Source organism: Alexandromys fortis, unplaced genomic scaffold (genome assembly GCF_014885135.2).
Source record: "Alexandromys fortis isolate MF-2015 unplaced genomic scaffold, M_Fortis_MF-2015_v1.1 scaffold_45, whole genome shotgun sequence".
Taxonomy (NCBI): domain Eukaryota; kingdom Metazoa; phylum Chordata; class Mammalia; order Rodentia; family Cricetidae; genus Alexandromys; species Alexandromys fortis.
This window is the reverse complement of record NW_026067926.1, coordinates 3,607,500-3,627,509: the sequence shown is the minus strand read 5'-3', so window position 1 is coordinate 3,627,509 and position 20,010 is coordinate 3,607,500. Positions and strand designations below refer to the sequence as shown.

Below are 20,010 nucleotides of genomic sequence, written 5' to 3'. Positions count from 1 at the left end.
TTCCTTTTTTGTTTTTTTTTTTTTTTTTTTTTTTTTTTTTTTTTTTTTTTTTTTTTTTTTGGATTTTTGAGACAGGGTTTCTCCATAGCTTTTGGTTCCTGCTCTTGTAGACCAGGCTGGCCTCGAACTCCCAGAGATCCGCCTGCCTCTGCCTCCCGAGTGCTGGGATTAAAGGCGTGCATCACCACCACCCGGCTCTGCCAAATCTTTTATTTCTTATTTACTTACTTATTTGAGATAGGGTTACCCTATGTAGCCCAGGCAGGCCTGAAATTTACAATCTGCCTTTCTCAGCCTTTTCAGTAATGGGGTTACAGGCATGAGCTCCAGGCAGACCTTTGTAAGTAGCACCAGGGACCATGGTACTGCAAAGACAAGGGTCCTGGGTTCTCACCCAGGGCCCAGGGCTAGCCACTCTTCCATCTCTTTAGCAGACTTCCCTGGTGGAACCACCCAGGATGGAACTCTCACAGTGTGTGAGATTCAGTGCTGGGAATGGATCTGCATGCATTTCCCCATCTGATCTCTTCAGCCACTCTCTGATATCAGGATGCCAACAACAGCAGCTTTTATGAATGTATAAACTGCCCAGGTTGGCCATGCGCTTGGCAATTCACATGTTACATCCTCAGGGCACCCCTAGGTTGCACATGCCCTGAACTGAATGCCTCACCAATTAACAGGAGAATGCCCCTCTTAGGCAGCTGTCCTCAAGCTTCAGTGCTGTAGCTGGGAGCTTTCCTCTGTCTCTGAGGTCAGCCTGTATGTAACCTTCCCTCTACAGGCTTGAGAGGAGAGAACAAATCTTGCAAACAGGACCAAATGGATAGCTTGTTGACTTTCCCCCCAAGTCCAGCCTGCCTGGGGAGATGAGAAAACAAAGGCAAGGAAAGGGTGTTTGCCTCCATGTCTGGGAGCCCTGAATTTGGCATGACAGCCCCCAACATTAGCTGACGTGGCCGCTTCCTATCTTATGGGCTTCAGTTTGCCATGAAGAACTCTAGGCATCTCTGGAGCTTCCAGAGGAAGGGACAAACAAACAGAGCAGCCCAGGAAGGCAGAGGACATGGAAAAGGAAGACTAGCTACATTTCCGGGAAACTTCAGAGCCTGCTGCTTCCAGGGCAAGAACAGAAATCTAGACCCTGTCAGAAGCTCTGCCTACTGCCCACTTTCTACCAGGAGCTGTCTGGGCTACCCCAGCCTCAACCACAGCATGGGGATGGCACCTCTTTTCCTAAAGAGGGACTGAAGTCTGTGTGGTCTCTTCTTGACCACACTTCTGAATGGGCTGGCCAGCCCTACCTCCTGCCAGTGGGGACCTCCGTGGTTCCTCTGGAAGAAGTCAGATACATTGATCTGGAGGAGAGGGAGCAGGGAAGAAGGGAACAATGGGGTAGGCAGAGGCATGAGGAGTGGGCATGGGTTGGAGGTCATAGTCGTCAACACATAGGACAGGCGCAGCAGAGAAGCAGAGAGCCAGCACAGTAATCACATACTAAGCGCCTTTCGCTGTGCTGAGTCCGCCAACCTTGGAAAGCAGGTGTGACTAGCATCCTGTTTCTCCATGAGTAAACTGAGGCTCACAAGTTAATCCCTGGCTTCGGGACACATAGCTGGTCTGTGAGTGAACTGGAACCGGGTCAGGATGACCTAAACACCATGGGCAATGGGCCTTGAAAGTGTCCTCACTACATACAGTTCTCAGAGTTGGGGACTCTCGTCTCCCCTCTGCTCCACCTCCCCTCAGCTCTGATCCATTAAAGATCACCCCTCTACCTCCCTTGGGTATCCTACTCCCCACCCCCCAAAAGAAAGCAGGTTTGAGTCATCTTGCCTGCTGTCTTTCTGGGTCTCTGTGTGGACAGACCTCAGAAGGGTGCTGGCCCTTCACTGGAGGTTTATTTGAGGAAGGCCACCCCTGCCCATCCCACCTGCAGGACCCAGCTTTGGGTGGAAGACTGGGGCTGCTGGGCTCTGACCCGAGTCCCTGTGCAGAGTCCAAGAGGCTGCTGTGGGGTCCGATGTGCAAGAACAACAGTGGCCTAACCCCAGAGACCACACCTCCTAGTCCCCAGTAGTGCCTAGTTCCCTGGCAGTAGCTCCTGTGGGCTCTTGCTTCTCGGTACTGGAGTGGGACCATCCCACCCTGCCTGAGATCTGTTCTGCACCCCCAGGCCTGTCTCCATTCCTGTTTCCAAGACCTCATGATCCGTAACTGCAGCTGCGGCCACTACTTGTACCCGCTGCCCGCTGGGGAGAGGTACTGCAACAGCAGGGACTTCCCAGACTGGGGTGAGTGTAGCACCGGAAGACTGGCAACAGCGAGGAGAGGCCCCTCACTAACAGGGTCTCTCCCCAGCCCACAACCCCACCCGGGCCCCCTTCCAAAAGAACCTTCCGTCTCCCCATTTTGATTCTGTGACATGCGTGCTTGAGACACAGATGTGGGCATGTGTGTGTATGTGTGCTGTGTATGTCCCTGCACACACGAGCCAGGGGTTAGGCATGTACGTATACAGGATCTTCACATGGGATGCACATGGGAAAGGTACAGCTGTGTCTTTGTGCACAGAACACTGTATCACTGCACTGCCAGTGTGAGCTCCTCAACAGGCGCCTTGCTTCCAGGGTTTGCATGTGTGTATGTACACGTAAAGCCGTGACTCCATCCTCAGCATGTGCATCCATGCATGGAAGGAACTGGGCTGCAGGAGGGGGGCACTGAAGAAGTTGCTGTTGTGATGGTGGCTTCCAGGAGTCGGAAGCCAGCGTCATAGGACAAATCCCAAATGGGTTCCCACATAGATGGAGCCTGAGACTGAGGGCCCTGGGGGATTGGAGTCAATCTAGGGATACAATTAGTAGTCGTGGGTCCTACCACCATTACGATATGCAAGCGAGGAAAACATACATGTATTTGTTTGTTTGTTTTTGGTTGCTCATCCCTCTGTACACGACCCCAGAAGCTCTCTTCTGGGTACTGATGAGGAGGGACAAAGAAGACACTCTGCCCTCTGAGCTGCATCTACGACATTTAGGGACAGGACCCCAAACTGGGCTGGGGCAAGATGGGGCAGGGGAGGGGTGGGGGTGCAGGGCAATGGTATTAGTGACTGGAGACTTGGATTAGGTCTCCCTTAGGGGACTTAGGGAGGACAGCAGACACTGGCTGGGGGAGGGAGGACCCCCAGAAGCAGCCCTCCTTGCTCCTGACCACCTCCATCTCACCCACGCAGCCTACTGCTACCTAAGCCTGCAGATGAGCGTGGCCCAGAGAGAGACCTGCCTCAGCATGTGCAAGGATTCCTGCAAGTGAGTGTGGCACAGGGGGGTGAGCCGGGGCTGGTGAGGAGGAGGGCACAGGGCCGTCAGGACAGCAACAGGGCTGGCTTCTCTCTTCCAGCGACACGCAGTACAAGATGACCATCTCCATGGCTGACTGGCCTTCCGAGGCCTCTGAGGTGAGATGGCAGAAGGCCAAGCTCCTGGTCTCCTCTGTCTTTGGGTTGAGAACAAGTCTGGGACTTTAGAGTCTTTTCCCTCTCTCCCCCTCCATCTTTCTTTCCCTGTCCCTCTCCATCCATTTCTACATCCCTCCCTTCTCCCTCCCACAATCCCTTTCTTTCCACTCCTCCCTCCCCTCCTTTCCACTCCACCCATACTCTCCCAGGTACCATGCCCTGGACAGGCATAGCTTCCATTAGCCAAGTCTAGAGCCCAGTCAGTGAGAGACATATACACAGAAACAACGGGAGAGAACAGCTTAGACTGCAATCAAGGAGGCCTCTCTACAGAGGTGCCAGAGAGCCATAGCCAGAGGCAGAGCTGGCCCAGGCAGGCCGGGGAGGATTCTGAGCAGAAAGAACAGCCAGTGCTATGGCCAGAGATGGAAAAGAGACTGGCAATACTCGCCTGGGGACAAGAAATCTAGAGAGCCAAGCTCCTCGAGCTCCTTCCTCTCTCTGACAACAGACAGGCTTCTGTTCTCAACTCAAGGCTCAGACTTCTGGAAGGTGCGGGGCTTCTCTCTGCCCAGATCCTAGGCAACAGGGGCTATGGTGTGTGTGTGTGTGTGTGTGTGTGTGTGTGTGTGTGTGTGTGTGTGTGCGTGTGTGTGTGTGTGTGTGTGTGCGCGCGCACATGTCCCTTTCTTTCAGCTGCCTTCTTGGGTTCTAGGATTGGATCTTCCATGTCCTATCTCAGGAGCGGGACCAGAGCGCAAACATCACCCTGAGCAGGTGAGGATGGATTGTGACCAGGGCTGGCAAAGGCAGGAAAGGGAGGAACCAGTGCCTGGGGCAGGGTTTGCACGCGGAACCGCTGCCCAAATTCCTTTTGCTGTTAAAATTCAGTGCAAGACTAGAGGAGGGAGAGGGAAGAAAAGCAGCTGAGGGGTCGGTGTCTAACGGATGAAGGGCCGATGTTCCACAGGCCAGCGCTACTCCATAGCCCCATCACCACATCTGCCATTATTTAAAAACAATTATGCCATGTGTGGTATGTATGTACGCAGCACACACATGCCACGGTGTGCATGAGAAGGTCATAAGACAACTTTGTGGAGTCACTTCCCTCCTTCTGTGGGTTCCTGAGGTTGACTCAGGCCATCGGGCTTGTGTGGCGAGCAGTTTACATGCTGAGCTGTCTTGCCAACTCCCATCCTTCTGTCTGTTCCTCACCTATCCACCCACCTACCTTCCCTCCATCCATTCAACACACTGAGCGTAGGAAAGACAAGGTCTACACCCCCAGGAATCTTGAGCTGAGATGCAAGAAGGCCTTCCAGCCAAGACTGTCTTGCACAAACCCCATATTCTTTAAGAACAGGGAGAAACCCCAGTAAGCCTGAGAAACAAGGAGATCTGTGAACAGGTGACACTTGAGAAGTAGGAGCCAATCCCAGTTAAGAAGAGGCCAAGATACCCAGGGGGAATGTGGAGTTTGGGAAAGATCTGCAGAAATAAAACAGCTCCGTCTTTCCAGGGACTCCCCAATGTAATGGGGAACCACTCCTGTCACCTTTTCAGCCCCTGGTCACCCTGCTTGGATGTGTGGCATATGGGTTGGGTTACCCTAGGCCCAGAGAGGAGCTTCAGAGTAACCTTTTGGGACCTCTCAGGCCAGAAGGCCCTTCAGGAAAATGGCACACATGGGGATGAAAAAGACATTCACAGGAAAGGTGCTGGGCACAAATCTTCTTAGTGGCTCTGAGCCCCAGAGCCAGTGGAAAGGGGCAGTTCCTCCAGGTCTGGTTTGGATCTCCCCACTCCTGAGAGCAACTCAGGCTGGAGGTGGGCAGGGTGCCTTGGAGTGCCCTTCCCATGGGACACATGATTGTACCCATCCTGGGAGGGAGGGCAGGCCATGGTGTCAACCTGCCTTGCTGCCCCCTGTAGGAAGGGCGTTGTCAAACTCAATATCTATTTCCAAGAGTTCAACTACCGCACCATTGAGGAATCACCAGCAAACAATGTAAGTGTGTGGGTGTCTGCCTCGTGGATCCCCGGGACCCTGGGTGGGTGTTAGGACCCCTAAAGCTGGCTAGACCTGGGCCCCCACTTCCCTGTTTCCTACAGATCGTGTGGCTGCTCTCGAACCTGGGGGGCCAGTTTGGCTTCTGGATGGGGGGCTCAGTGCTGTGCCTCATTGAGTTTGGGGAGATCATTATCGACTTCATTTGGATCACCATCATCAAGCTGGTGGTCTTCTGCAAAGGCCTGCGCAAGAGACGGCCACAGGCATCGTACACTGGCCCGCCACCCACTGTGGCTGAGCTGGTGGAGGCCCACACCAACTTTGGCTTCCAGCCTGATACAACCAGCCATAGCCTCTATGCCGAGGTCTACCCTGACCAGCAGACTCTGCCCATTCCAGGCACCCCACCCCCCAACTATGACTCCCTGAGGCTGCAGCCTTTGGACACTGTGGAGTCAGACAGTGAAGTCGAGGCCATCTAGACCCCACCCCGCCGAGCCACGGGTGAACTCAAAAGCTGGAAAGTTATAACCATCGCCAGTGCTTCATTTTATTAGGCTCATCCATAGAGCCAGCAACACAGTGCCCACACCAGAGCCCAGTGTCTCTCTAGAGAAGCCAGCAGTAACTGGTCAGCCCCAAGCTGAAGGATCCATAGGGTCAAGATGCCGGTACCAGTTAATACTGAAGTTGTAACCTTGCCTGGCTCCTGCCCACACTTCCCAGTCTTTCCTCTTTGTCTTTTGGCCTAGTAGACAGGCTCCAGAGGCCCCTGAATTCCCTCTCCGGGTGGCAGGCCACTAACCTCTATGTGTGTTACCACCTCAGTCCTCCAGAGTCAGTGATCCTGCCCTAGTCGGCCTTGGTTGACCTAGTACCAGACTGGGAGTGGGGTGAGCAGATAATGGGGAGGGAGCATCGGGTAAGAAGTCTTTTCTGGGGAGCACACGCTTTGTCTAGAAAATAAAGAGAGAAAACACTGAGTGGAGACTTGTTCTTTATCCCCAAGGTAGGCAAGTGTCCTGGAGCGTGTCGGGGGGCGTGGAAAGGGCAAGCTTGCTGCCTAGGGAGCCAAGAGCTCTTGGCAGGCCAGGGGCCGCCCTAGCTTAGGAACTGTGCACTTCCTTCCACAGAATCCCCAAAACACTCACTCGGTGGCCTCTGCAGTGGCACCCAGTCTATTTCATTCGTTGCACACACAGGTAGAAAAAACTCAAACCGACTTAAGCAAAATCAGTCACGCGGATGGAAGGCAGAAAGATGCCTGTCATCCCGAACTTTGAAGCCTAAGGCAGGAGGATCTTCTGAGTTCAAGACCAGTTTGGACTACATAGTGAGACTGTGTCAGGAAACCAAAACAAACAAACCACATAAAACAAATAAACGCTCTCTAGCACCCCAAGTGATTCCATCTCTGCTTCTGGGGACCTCTGGAGGTCTCTCTTAATGCCTGCTCCAGGCTGAAACTCATTGGTCCCTGACTGGGCCATATGCCTATCTCTGAGCCAATCAGCATGGTCAATGAGCTGGATAAACTGCTCAGATTGGCAAACCCAATTTTATGTGACCAGACCTGAAACCACCATTGTACCCAGTAAATCAGAGTCTGAGGGGAGTGGGGCCTGGTGCCTAGGGATGCCAGACAAAATTCAGGTCACTCTGTTAAACCACAATTTCAGGGAGACAACAAATTGGTTTTATAGTGTAATGCATTGGTTGGAATGTATTATATGAGTAAGTCATTTGTTTCTTTCATATTCAAACCTAAGTGAATGGCCTGGATCCTTTGCTGTTAAATATGGCAACTCTGATGACTCCTCCCAAAGGCAAGGTGCTGCTAGCAGGTGCAGCTGCCTGAACCACACGGAGCTCCACTGCCACCTGCCAAGTCCCCGTGAGAAAGGAGCTCTGGCTACAGAGCCTGCTGTCTGAGGGTCTAGCCTGGTGGATGGAGATCAGCTGAGCTCCTGGGTCTGCCATCAAGGCCCCATTGCCACATCATGGAGGACACTGCCCACCTGTGTCAAGCGAGAAGGTGTGTGGGTGACACTGGGTCTCCCAGTTCAGGGCCCAGCTAGATGCAGATGAAGTCACTGGCATGCCCTAGCTAAGCAACAGCCATAGTACACCGGGCACTTACACCATGTGCCATATCCCACACTGAGTACTTTATCATTTTAATAGTCATATTGTGTATGTGGTGTGGGCACGTCTGTGTGGTGTGCACACATGTGCATGTGAGTGCACATACATATGGAAGCCCAGAGTCGATACCAGGCTTCTCCCTTGACTGCACTCTACCTTAGATTTTGAGACAGAGCATCTCACTGAGCCTGGCACTCACAGACTGGCTAGGCTGGCCAGCCAGAGTTCCAGGGATCTGCAACCTGGTTCCCTATCTCCAACCTACTATACAGGTACAGACCCAGGCCACTGTACCCAGGTTTTGCTGTTGTTGTTGTTTGTTTTTAAGTGAGTTCTGGAGATCTGAACTCACGCTCATGTGGTAAACACCTGACTGAATGAAGCGTCTCCCTGGCCCTCCTGCTGGGTACTGTAGAATTCTCCTTTCACCCCATCCTCATAGCCTGGGAGCAGTAATACGCCATCTTAATTATTATTTGGGTTTTTTTTTTTTTGAGATAGGGGTCTCACTATGTAGCCTTGGCTGGCCTGAAACTCCCTATATAGACCAGGCTAGCCTTGAAATCACAGAGATCTGCCTTTCTCTGCCTCCTGAGTGTTGGGACTAAGGGCATACACCTGAGTGTTGGGACTAAGGACATACACCTGAGTGTTGGGACTAAGGGCATGCACCACCATGCTTTGTTCATTAATATCCTATTAAAAAGGTAAGTAAATTGGGGCTTGAGGCAGACACCCACAATCACTACTCTAGTAAGTGACTGCATGGCTTGAAAAGCTCCTCTGAAACTCATACTGAAAATTAATATGCCTATCATATGCTGAGCTGGGAATGTAGCTCAGTGGTAGAGCGCCTGCCCAACACGCGTTTCCATTCCCAGTACCAAAGCAAGCAAACAGAAAGACCCAGAAAGTACCCTGGTGACGGCATCTGGAGTCGTCACAATTGGGCGTTAAATAGAATTGAAGCTATCAGAGTGTGCATTACTGACTTTTTTTTATTTACATTCCTCGTGTGTGTTTGTGTGTGTGTGTGTGCACATGTCACATCGAGTATAGCACGGAACTCATGTGCAGTCAGAGGATAACTTGCAGCAGTCAGTTCTCTCCTTCTATGATATGGTTTGCAGCCAGCGTCTCTGCCTCCTGAGCCACCTTGAGGAGCTAGCTGCATTAATGGCTTCATAAGGGAGAGGAAGCTAAGTCTCACCACAGGCTGTTTCTGTCATGTCATGTCATGACATCTGAATGCTGATCCCTCAGTCTTGGATTTACCAACCTCCAGAACCTTGAGCTAAATAAACCTGTTTATTAGGAATTGGGAGTGGAGTTGTTTATTTCTTCTGTATGAGTGTTTTGGCTGTGTGTATGCCTGTGTGCCAGGTATGTGTAGTACCTCCAGAGGCCAGAAGAGGGCATCAGGTCTGTATGGAACTAGAGGCATGGACAGTTGTGAGCAGCCATATGGGTGCTAAGGATCAAGCCCAGGTCATCTGGAAGAGCATCCAGTGTTTTTTAACTGCTGAGCCATCTCTCCAGCCCTTGTTTTTTCAGACAGTGTCTCATATACCCCACTCTGTGACTGGGAACGGAAGACACCAACTAGCAGGCCTGGGAGAGTCTATAGAGGGAGAAGCCACTGCCCCAGAAAAGGTTCTGCTCACAGACACCTTGGAGCCATCTGCAGATGTCTAAGACAGGGACCACCTCAGAACTGGCTTGCTGACCTCACTCTCAGGGGACGGTGAGGATCAGGCTCCATCATTAAGGTAGCTCTGGCCTGGCAGCCCAGCCACCCTGTGCCTGGTCTAGAAGAGTATTTTTCTATTCCTTCCAGGGAACCCATGGGCCTTTTTAGCACTGGGAATAGGTTGGGTCCATTAAACCACCCAAGACAATGTATGAGTTCCACTTCATCTACAAAAGGGAAGCTCGGTGAAGAGACTATTAATAAACATGAACTTGCCACTTGTCATTGTCCCTACTGTTTCTCAGTGACTCTTCAGGTGGTCTAAGTAAGAGCTGGGAACCAACATGGGGTCCTAGAATATGGCACAAAGGGGGAGTGACTTTCCCAAGGCCACACAGCTGGAGGCAGTGAAGTCTTGAATCCAGTCCCAGACTGTCCTTCTAAACCTAATGCTTCTGACCAGCTCCAGTCACCACAGATGTGACTACCAGCAGTACCTGTGACCTTCCATGCCTCCAGGTCTCACCTCTTCCAGGTGTGACTCCTGCCAACGACAGTCTACGATCAACCTTAGGGCAAGGTCGCAGCTGATGCTGTTGTCCAGGCCAGCCAAACTAGTTCCCAAGGTATAAGGAGAGTCTCAGTGAGACGGCCTGGCCTCATAGGTGTGGTGCACCACTCCGCAGGCTGGCACAAGCAGGTTGACCTGCTGGGATTAAGTGTCCCCACACCGCGTGCCTCCCAGAGCATGTGTCACCTAGGTCACGCACCTCCCACACTGTGTACTAAGAAAGCAGCCTGGCATTGGGTTAACAGTGTAGATACTAGGGCCAGCAGGCCTACTCTAAACTCTAGCTTGCCACAAGGCAGTTGGTTGGCATGGGAAGACCTAAAACCTCTCTAGATTAGAGATAACAGCCTATGCCCTCCCAAGGCTGTGGTGGGCTTCTCTGAGAAACCCCAGCAAGAAGTAAAGCTTCACCCCATGGGACCCTGGCTGAGCTTAACTCTGACAAGCAGCCCTCTCAGAGGATGCAGCCCCTCCCACTTTCCTTGCCGAGAAACAGCCTACTTCAGCCAGGCGTGGTTGTGTCTGCCCTTAACCCCAGCACTTGGGAAGTCGAGGCAGGAAGATGGGGAGTTTGAGGCTAGTGCTGGCTACAGAGTGAACTAGAAGTCAGACTTGGTGGCACAGGCCAGCTCCTTGAGAGGCTGAGCAAGGACAGTCACACATCCAAGGCTTGTCCAGGTTATAAAACAAGTTTGGATCAGCCTGGACACAGCTCAAGGAGAGTGCTTGTCTATTTCTCTCAAGGCTGTGATTAGATCCCGGTAACACTAAATGATAAATAAGCAGTTGTTCAGGGCAGCCATCTGCTCAGCCCAGAGGATGGATCCTGGCTGCTCCAATCGGTATTTCCCCATCCCATTTGCCCTTCTGGGAATCCCTGAAAATGGTTTTGTTGTCCCAGTGAGAGCTACGTGCCTGGTAGCTAGTGGACAGAGCCAGGCTTATGTAGAGCTCGGTTTCCCAGCAGAGTTTCTTGACTCAAAAATGCTGCGAGGACCAAGCCTTAGGAATACTACAGCAAGTCCTGTTCCCCACTTTCCCAGCACCCCTTGCAGCTGGAGCCATACCTCTGACCAAGAGATGGTCACTAGGGGCTGTGGAGCCCTGCTAATTGTCTAGTAGAAGGGAGAACCACGGCTCTCTGACCCCATCCCATGGGCTCCCCTGAACACGGGTGTGACAGTCACACTGCCAGAGTCACCTGCTATGAGCACTGGCAAAGGTCCCTACTCTGTCCAGGCTGCTGGATCTCCCACCCTCTGGCTTCTCATTGTGGAAAAAATAATTCCTCTTGGCTCAAGTCATTCAGGCAATATTATTTTCTGTTACATATAAGCCAAACAGCCTTAACAAGTACAGATACAATAGACCAAAAAGATTTTTAAAGGGTGGGGGTGTGTGTGTAAAATTTGCATCATCTTGTAAATTTAAAAAAAAAAAAAAAAAGAAAAGAAAACGTGAAACCGAAATCTCACACAGCCTGGAAGATCCTATGATTTGGCCCCATCCCTCTCTAACCTGAATGCCTGCTGCCCTGCTCTCCAGCCACCCTGGATGGACTTGGTCTCTGCACTTGCTCTGGCCCTTCCTGCTGGGAAGCCCCCTTGCTCTCCACTGCAGAGCTGCCCCCAGCCACTGGCTACCCACCTCCTCCCACCTGGCAGGATCTTCCCAGCACTGCGCCTCTGCCTTCTGGTCTACCACAGTATCAGCTGTGGCCTTGCCCGAAGGTTGATTGTAACTATCCTTGGCCCCTTCACAGCCCTACCTACCTCAGTGTTCTCAGGCCCTGCTCAGCGTGCTGCGAGCAATCAGACGTCACCAGAGAAGACAGAAACAGCCTTTGCCTCATTGCAGTGTTTATTAAAGATAAGTTATTTTTAAAAAACCATCTGAAGACTCCTTTCTGATAAATAATACATTACTTCTCATTTACACCCTTCTCCTTGTAAACACTGGGTCTCACACTAGCCCTGAATGACCTCAAACTCACAGCAATCCTCCTGTCTCAGCCTCCCAAGGATTGCAGACATGCACCACCACACCTGCCTTATAAGAAGTGAAAGCATTTTCCACATACAATGAATGCCCCATCACTGGCAGAGGCTGAGAATGAACCATTCTGAGAGTCACCAAGGCTTCAGTCCCTGTCCTGTTCTGAACAGACCCTGTCCTTCAGGCTCTGACCCTGTCCTGGACTGTCTTCTCAGAGCTGTCAGTAATTTACACCACGCATGGTGGCCACTGTGGCTGCAAGGCGACGTGGCAGGCCTTTGCTGATCTGTCTGTATTCCTCAGGCTTGGCCTTCAGGAGTGTCACAATGTTCTGGAGGGTACGTGACGGCTGCAGGCCAAGCGCATCCATCACATTGATCAGGTAGTCTGTGGGCGAAAAAGGGACAGGGTCAGTGGGGCAGTACATGGAGCCCCCAAGGCCTTCCCAAATTCTGGGTGCTTGCTCCCCTCCTTCACCTGCAGGCAGTAGGTATGATCTGAGCCCTGGAATTCTAGTTTAATGAAGAACCAGCCAGCATTGCTAGCTCCCCCCCCATCCCTCCAGCACCAGTGTAAAGGCAGCTGCCCCGCGCCCCATCTTACCCTCAGCATATTCTCCAGCAGGTGGAGAAGCAAAAAGGGGGGGCGGACATGGGCTTGCTGAACAACCAAAGCTGCCCGCTAGGAAGCTCATAATGAACACGAGACTGGTGTCAGAGGTGGTGGCCTGGTATCGTGCATCACCCTGAGAACTAGTTAATGCAGATTTATTAGCCCGAACCCAGTTCAAATAGAGCACGATGGTCAAGAGAGACCTCTGGCTGGGCATGGTAGGACACATCTTTAGCACTCGAAAGGTGGGGGTAGGTGCAGCTCTGAGTTTGAGGACACCCAGCCTACATAGTGAGTTCTAGGCCAGCCAGGGCTACATAGTAAGACCCTGTCTAGAGAGTGAGACAGAGAGAGAGAGAGAGAGACAGACAGACAGACAGACAGACAGAGCAGCCCTGGATTCTAACCACCTGACAGCACTGTCTGAACGGAAAACACCCAGCTGCAGCCAGGAGTGCCACCCTTTACCAGCTCTGCCCATGCAGTTGGTACCCACCAGGCAGCAGGGATGGATGTGAGATGGGACAGAGACCTTTAAAGAATCTGTCGTGTTGGAGGGATCACTGCATAGGCATGTCATGCCTCCTTCCTCCTCTTTCTACTCAGAAGGCCTGGACGGGGATTGCTACTTGGGTTCACCCCTTCTCTGTCTAGACCTGAACTCCAGGGCAGCCCAGACTCTTCCTTGGGTCTTCTTTGCCAGGCCCAGCTCAATGGTAAAACCAGGAGGCCTCAGTCTGCCATGACAGACTGGCCAGCCGCATTTTATGTTGCTGTATGAATGTTTAATTTGAATGCCTCCCACTCAACGTTCAGCATCCTTCCCAGTCCTTAAGCTCACTTCCTTATGCTCAGTGAGTGAGGAAACACTCTAACCCTGCTGTGTGCTATCATTAGCACTACAGCTGGCACACAGTGGTCAAGCAATTCTGAGTGAGCAGGGAGGGAAGAAGAGGAATGCAAGGACCACTGAACTCCAGGCAATCCTAGCATCTCATGGCCCACCACCACCACTGCCCCACTCCAGATGGCTCCTCCATGCTCTCGCCTGTACCAGTTGGGCATATGACAAAGGGCAACTGAATTTCCTTATCCATCTCTGAAAGACAGGTGGTGCCTCTGGGAAGAGCCACGGGCAGACTGAAATGAGCAGGGTGAGGGACTCAGGGCATCTGGATTGTAGGCTGGCCCCATCACTAACCACTCTGGAACCCCAACGGTTGAACCTTGCTTCTAATTCTTCATCAGCAAACAAACAGAAGTGGGACCTGGCTCAACCCTAGTCACCCAGGTCACAGCTGGGATGGGTCACGGGGAGCTGATTGTTAAGGTCCCTCCACCCTCTCTCCAGACCACTTAAAACCCCAGGAGAAGGGAGTGGGGAAGCCATGCCCTCTGACCTGGGGCAGGATAGCATTCTGATGGGGACCATAGAGGAACCTAGGATGTGGCCTTGTCATACAACATCACCTCCCTACAGGATTGCGTAACACAATGGATGCATGCTTGCTTCAGTGCCTGATATGCCTGGTATGCAGTAAGTACTCCATAAACGTTAGGTACGTTAGTAATTACTATGTCAGTGAGTAGAAGACTAGGCAGGGCTATGCTGTCTCGCTCACTCCAGTGGATCTCACCAAAGCCCCCTTAATGGTTCTCCACCTCCATGGCCTTCCAGAATCCCTTCTATCCAGCTTCAGAGTCAACCCCAGAATTGAAGTTAGGAGAAACTTAGGGGTAACGTTCCTGGAGACCAAGAGGGAAGTCAAACTTACTTCTCTTCTCCTGCCCAATCCATGGGCACTTACCAATGTCTGTAGCCAGCTGTTTGGTAGAGTGTGGGGTCACCTCTGGGATCTGGAGAATCACATCGCAATAGGTCTGCATGGTGGCTCTGGCAATGGAGCCCAGCCAGTTGTCAGCCATATTGTCCAACTCAGGCAGTTCATCCCCTGAAGTGGAAAGGTCAGAGAAATATAAAATCTGCTCAGAAAAAGTCACCTCTTAGTGCCCTGCCTCCCAGTAAATGGTACATGCCCTAATGTGCAGGGAGCTAATGGGTCGGAAACATGGGGAACAGAACAAGGAACCTATGGGTCCACTGACTGACCAGGGACAAGGAGAGCTCAGAAATGGAGTCGATACGGTACGGCTAAACAAGACCCCACAAGCCTGAGAACCAAATCAAGCCATAGAGGCCAGGACTTCTGCAGGCAGAGGAGGACCCTAAAGAGATGAGAGCCTCTAGGCAAAGCTAGAAGTGGGCACTGAGGGTTCAAAGAGGTAATGCATAAGACAGGGACCATGCTGGAACCAAGACTGAGCCTCAGAACAACGCCACCCCTGGAGAGGTGAGGGCCCCAGGCTCTCTGATCATGTTCCACATGCACAGAGAGAAACAGGAGCCCTGGTTTCATGAAACTGCTGTAGCAGCCACAGTCATAATAATGTCCGGAAAAGAGAAGTGGAAGACAAACACCAAAGCTGGAATCTCAGAAGACAGGTGTGCCGGTGGGATGAGGAGGCCAAAGGGAGCACTGCATGAGCACAGAGGAACACAGTGAGCACTGCAGGAGCACAGGGGACCAAAGGGAGCACTGCATCAGAGGACCACAGTGAGCACCGCATGAGCACAGAGATCCACAGCGAGCACCGCGTGAGCACAGGGGACCAAAAGGAGCACTGCATGAGCACAGGGGACCAAAGGGAGCACTGCATGAGCACAGGGGACCACAGCGAGCACCGCATGAGCACAGGGGACCAAAGGGAGCACTGCATGAGCACAGGGGACCACAGCGAGCACCGCATGAGCACAGGGGACCAAAGGGAGCACCGTATGAGCACAGGGGACCAAAGGGAGCACTGCAAGAGCACAGGGGACCACAGCGAGCACTGCATGAGCACAGGGGACCTCAGTGAGCACCGCATGAGCACAGAGATCCACAGAGAGCACTGCATGAGCACAGGGGACCACAGCGAGCACCGCATGAGCACAGGGGACCAAAGGGAGCACCGCATGAGCACAGGTGACCAAAGGGAGCACCGCATGAGCACAGGGGACAAGGGGCTATTTCTTGGGAATCATACAAGTCCTGATGTACCACATTCCTACTAGGTCTAGGCAGCTCTGATTGCACTCAGTACACTCCAGGCATGAAGGAAGAGGCTCACAAGCACAGCAAAGCCAGCAAAGGCCATTCAGACATTTGTACCAGAACTGAATCGAGTTCCCTCAGCTCAGACTGCTGCAGAGACAAATGGGCCACATGCCAAATACACAGAAGGGAAGAGTTCTGAATGGAGAGCATAAAAATTGTTTTAAAGTTAGTGCTCAGGAGAGGGCTAGGATGGTGGCTCAGCAGTCAAGAGCACTTGATGCTCTTACAAGGCACCTACATACATGTGGTGTACAGACACAGACACAGCTAAAACACTCATATACACATAGTAAACATTTTTTAAAAAGTGCCCAGGAGGACTGGAGACCTAGCTTAGAGTGTCGAGTGATTCAAATGAACCAGGTCCTGAGTGTGATCATGGTGGTACATGCCTGTCATCACAGCACTTGGGAGGATCAAGAGCTGAAGGTCATCAATGGCTACGTGGAGTTTGTGGCCTGCCTAGGCTATACAATGCCCAGTCTCAAATAAATAAGCAAACATATGAGTAAATAAATATCACCCATGAATGAAACTCATTTTCAACAAGAGCTATATAATGATAATAACTTTTAGTAATAATAATAAATAAAAATTTTCAAGCAAAAAGTGGTGTTACGTGTGCAAGACTACCTTAGTTTGAGCCAGTCTAAACTACTTTGAGAATACCAGGGCAGTCATGTGACCCTATGCCCAGGTAAGCAGGTCCATTGGTACTGGGGTCTTTTTGTTTTGGTTTGGTTTCTGAGACAGGGTCTATATCTTGGAACTTGATAAGTAACCCTGGCAATCTCAAACTTGTGATCCTCCAGCCCCATCTACTTCCTTAAATCTACAATGTTAAAATGCTAGACATGAAAGCCAGGCATAGTAGTGTACACTTCTAATCCTAGTATTCAGGAGGCAGAGGCAAGCAGATCTCTGTGAGTTCGAATCTAGACTAGTCTACATAATAAGTTCTAGGATAGCCAGGGCTATATTATATAGAGAGACCTATTTCAAAAACAAACAGACAAAAGCTAAGAACAGCCAGATTATATATGAATGTGCACTGTACACTTCTTTCCTATTTTCTACATGTTTAATTTTTGAGGGGTGGCAAGATGAATCAGGGCTTGACAAACCTGAGGACCTAAATTCAACCCCTGGATCCCATAGTGGGAGGAGAAAACTGACTGCTACAAATTGTCCTCTGACCTCCACATGTGCACTGTGGGACACATGAGTGTGTGCACACATGTACACGCATGTACACACACACACACACACTACTCCCCTCAACAAAACGTAAATATTTTGGCTGGAATGCAGCTCAGTGATAAAAACTTACACATCATGTTCAAGGCCCTAGATTCAATCCCAGCACCATCAAAAAAAAGGAAGAGAGAGAGAGGCGAAGCGGGAAGGGAGGGAGGGAGGGAGGGAGGGAGGGAGGGAGGGAGGGAGGAAGGAAGGAAGGAAGGAAGGAAGGAAGGAAGGAAGGAAGGAACACACAGACACAAACACACAGACACACACAAACACACAGACACATACCCACACACAGACACACATAAACACACATTAAAATATTTTTTAAAAGAACTATATTCTAGATTTTAGAAAAATGTGGGCATTTAAAAATACGGCAATGGTGGCGCACACCTTTAATCCCAGCACTCGAGAGGCAGAGGCAGGCGGATCTCTGTGAGTTTGAGGCCAGCCTGTCTACAAGAGCTAGTTCCAGGACAGGCTCCAAAGCCACAGAGAAACCTTGTCTCGAAAAAAACCAAGTAAATAAATAAATACAGTGAAAACAGCTAAATGTCCTTCATACACCTCACCCCCTGTCTAGAGCAGTGATTGCACCCTCCTTAATATGCACTTCCCTCCCTCCCATCCTGGACTGCTAAGGAGAGAAAAGAAAAGAAAAGAAAAGAAAAGAAAAGAAAAGAAAAGAAAAGAAAAGAAAAGAGAAAAAAAATATGCACTTCCCTAGACCTGCTTTTTGGAGGGGGTTGTTTTAATAATTTTTTGAGAATTTCATACTGAATGCTGTATTTACACGCCTCTAATTCCTCCCATCTCTCTCCCATTCCTTTTTAAATTCATAATTATTATTGTCTCTGTCTTTCTCTCCCCCCCTCACACACCACACACACAACTATTAAGTCATTTACTGTTGCTCATATGTGCCTGAGTTAAAGGCTGACCACTTGGGATCTAGATTTATTTTGAGTGCTTTCACAGAAAAAAGCATGAGATAGGGAAAAGTAAGTATTAGTTCACACTTCATTTTTTTTCCTTAATGTTTCTGAAGATCTTATCTGTTAAGTGCTAATGGTTTTGATTCTTTTTAATGAAGAAAATAGGTAAGTTATGAAGACATCTGTGGTGGGTTGAATGAGAATAGCCCCCACAGGCTCATAAATTTGAGTGCTTAGGCCCCAGATGGCGGAAGTGTTTGGGAACCAATAGGGGGTGTGGGCTTGTTGGAGGAGGTGCTGGGGATGGGCTTTGAGGCTTTAAAAGTCTGTGTCATTCTGAGTTAGCTCTCTCTCTCTGACTCATGGTTACTGCCTCAGCATGTAAGCTCTCAGTTACTGCTCCAGCACCATGCCTGTCTGTTGTCATGCTCCTCACCGTGATGCTCATGGACTCTAGCTCTCTGGAAACCATGAGTCCCCGAATTAAATGCTTCTTTTGTATGTTGCGTTGGCACGCGCACTCACACACACACACACACACACACACACACACACACACACATACATATGGGTTTTGTTTGGTTTTGCTTTCTTTTGGTTGTTTTTTGGAATAGGTCTTATTCTATAGTCCAGGTTAGTCTGGGATTTACCATGTAGCCCAGGCTGGCCTCACACTTATAGTGGTCCTCCTGCCTCGTCTCCTACTTGCTAAGATAAAAAGGCATGAACCACCAACTCAGCTTTTCTATTCTATATTTGATGACTACATCCCTGGTTGTTTAGAGAGAGATTTATGGCTGGTGAGGTGTTAAGATGGAGCCATAAGCCCCATATGGCACCCACTGTTCCCTAGACAGCAGGTGCTATGGCTTCCTAGTTCTCTCACCTTGCTCAGGAGGAAATGGCAGCTTCCCAGCATGCAAGGCCAGCTCTAATGCGGAGTCCTCTTGAGTCACAAATGGCTCGAGATTCAAGGGCAGGGACATGATGTACTGCCCAATCTGAAACGAAAGAAAGCACTTTCAGCTTGACACTGACACACCTAGCTAATACTCGAAAGGTTCCTTAGGAGAGACAACTGCTAGCCCGGGGATGAGCGCCCGTGTGAGGTAATACTAGTTATGGCAATCCCTCAGGAGCAACCACAATGGGCCGGGGAGAGCTCAGCCAGCGAAGCACTGCTGCTCAAGTTCTTCCTGCAGCACCCATGCAAAAAGCCAGGTGTGGTGGGGCATGCCTACAGTCTCTGGGCTGAGAAGACAGCAGGCGAATCCCTGGTGCTTGCTAACCAGCCAGACAGGCTCTAGGTCCCAGTGAGAGACTGTCTCAAAAACAAGCTGGCTAGCTGGCCTCTCCATGCACACTCCTTACACACACACACACACACACACACACACACACACACGCGCGTGCACACACACATGCACACACACACACACACACACACGCCTGCTCCACCCTGTAGATACACTCTTCTCAAAAGTGGCTTCAATGTCCTGAAGTGCGTCCAGCAACACCTACTTCAATGAGGCAGTGGGTACCAAAGAACTTTGTGAGATTAAAAGCACTGTGTAAAGTTGAGTCTCATTACTGCTCACAGAAAAAGTCCACTAAGGGGCTAATGCCAGCAAGTGTCCTGTCATTTGGACTAGCACCTGGTTCTGTTTCTCCCCCTCCAAGATGGCTTAGCCAGGAGAAAGAAGAGGCTATACTTGGAAGTTGCCATTCACAACTACAGTCCAGAGAGAAAATTCCATTGTAATTTCATGCACTAGAAAACAAAGACGGCCGAAGTTAGTGGTGCAGAATCACGAGAGGGAAACTTGTAAGGCATTTGGGCCGAGCCCACCGCCAATCGAGCACTTATCACAAGTGGACAGGATGGAAATATGATGCCTCCTGTGCCTATTCCAAGCACTTCCTTCTATTACAATTCACAGCTGTGTTTTATAGCAGGCATGGAATAGAAAATAATTTGACCACTTGTTCCTTGATTTTCCAAGTCAGAATTTCTAAGTGGATTCAATGCTGACACCTGCAGGGGTCACACTGGAAGAGTGGAGCAAGAGTGTCTTAGCATCTGAATCACTGATGGCTCGCTGCATTTGCCCAGGATCTGAATGAAGACGATTCCAGACCAGGTCCACACAGCACAAACTGTGTGGCGACTGCCCTG

At 50.7% G+C, this 20,010-nt stretch overlaps 2 protein-coding genes across 9 annotated transcripts in view; one reads left to right on the top strand and one right to left on the bottom strand.

Moving 5' to 3' along the window:
- Scnn1b (sodium channel epithelial 1 subunit beta) overlaps positions 1-6,460 on the top strand; it is a 61,463-nt gene extending 55,003 nt beyond the window's left edge. For all 8 annotated transcript variants that reach the window (XM_050143342.1, XM_050143340.1, XM_050143335.1 and 5 more), the window contains 6 exons: positions 2,177-2,294; positions 3,239-3,314; positions 3,406-3,463; positions 4,179-4,240; positions 5,399-5,474; positions 5,579-6,460. In XM_050143342.1, coding sequence (XP_049999299.1) covers positions 2,177-2,294; positions 3,239-3,314; positions 3,406-3,463; positions 4,179-4,240; positions 5,399-5,474; positions 5,579-5,959 — 771 coding nt within the window. In that variant the 3' untranslated portion in view covers positions 5,960-6,460. The remainder of the gene's footprint in view (positions 1-2,176; positions 2,295-3,238; positions 3,315-3,405; positions 3,464-4,178; positions 4,241-5,398; positions 5,475-5,578) is intronic.
- A 5,247-nt stretch (positions 6,461-11,707) lies between these two features.
- Cog7 (component of oligomeric golgi complex 7) overlaps positions 11,708-20,010 on the bottom strand; it is a 64,265-nt gene continuing 55,962 nt past the window's right edge. Inside the window, exons 15-17 of the mRNA XM_050143332.1 lie at positions 18,721-18,835; positions 14,299-14,442; positions 11,708-12,265 (exon numbers count right to left, since the gene is read on the bottom strand). Coding sequence (XP_049999289.1) covers positions 12,099-12,265; positions 14,299-14,442; positions 18,721-18,835 — 426 coding nt within the window. The 3' untranslated portion in view covers positions 11,708-12,098. The remainder of the gene's footprint in view (positions 12,266-14,298; positions 14,443-18,720; positions 18,836-20,010) is intronic.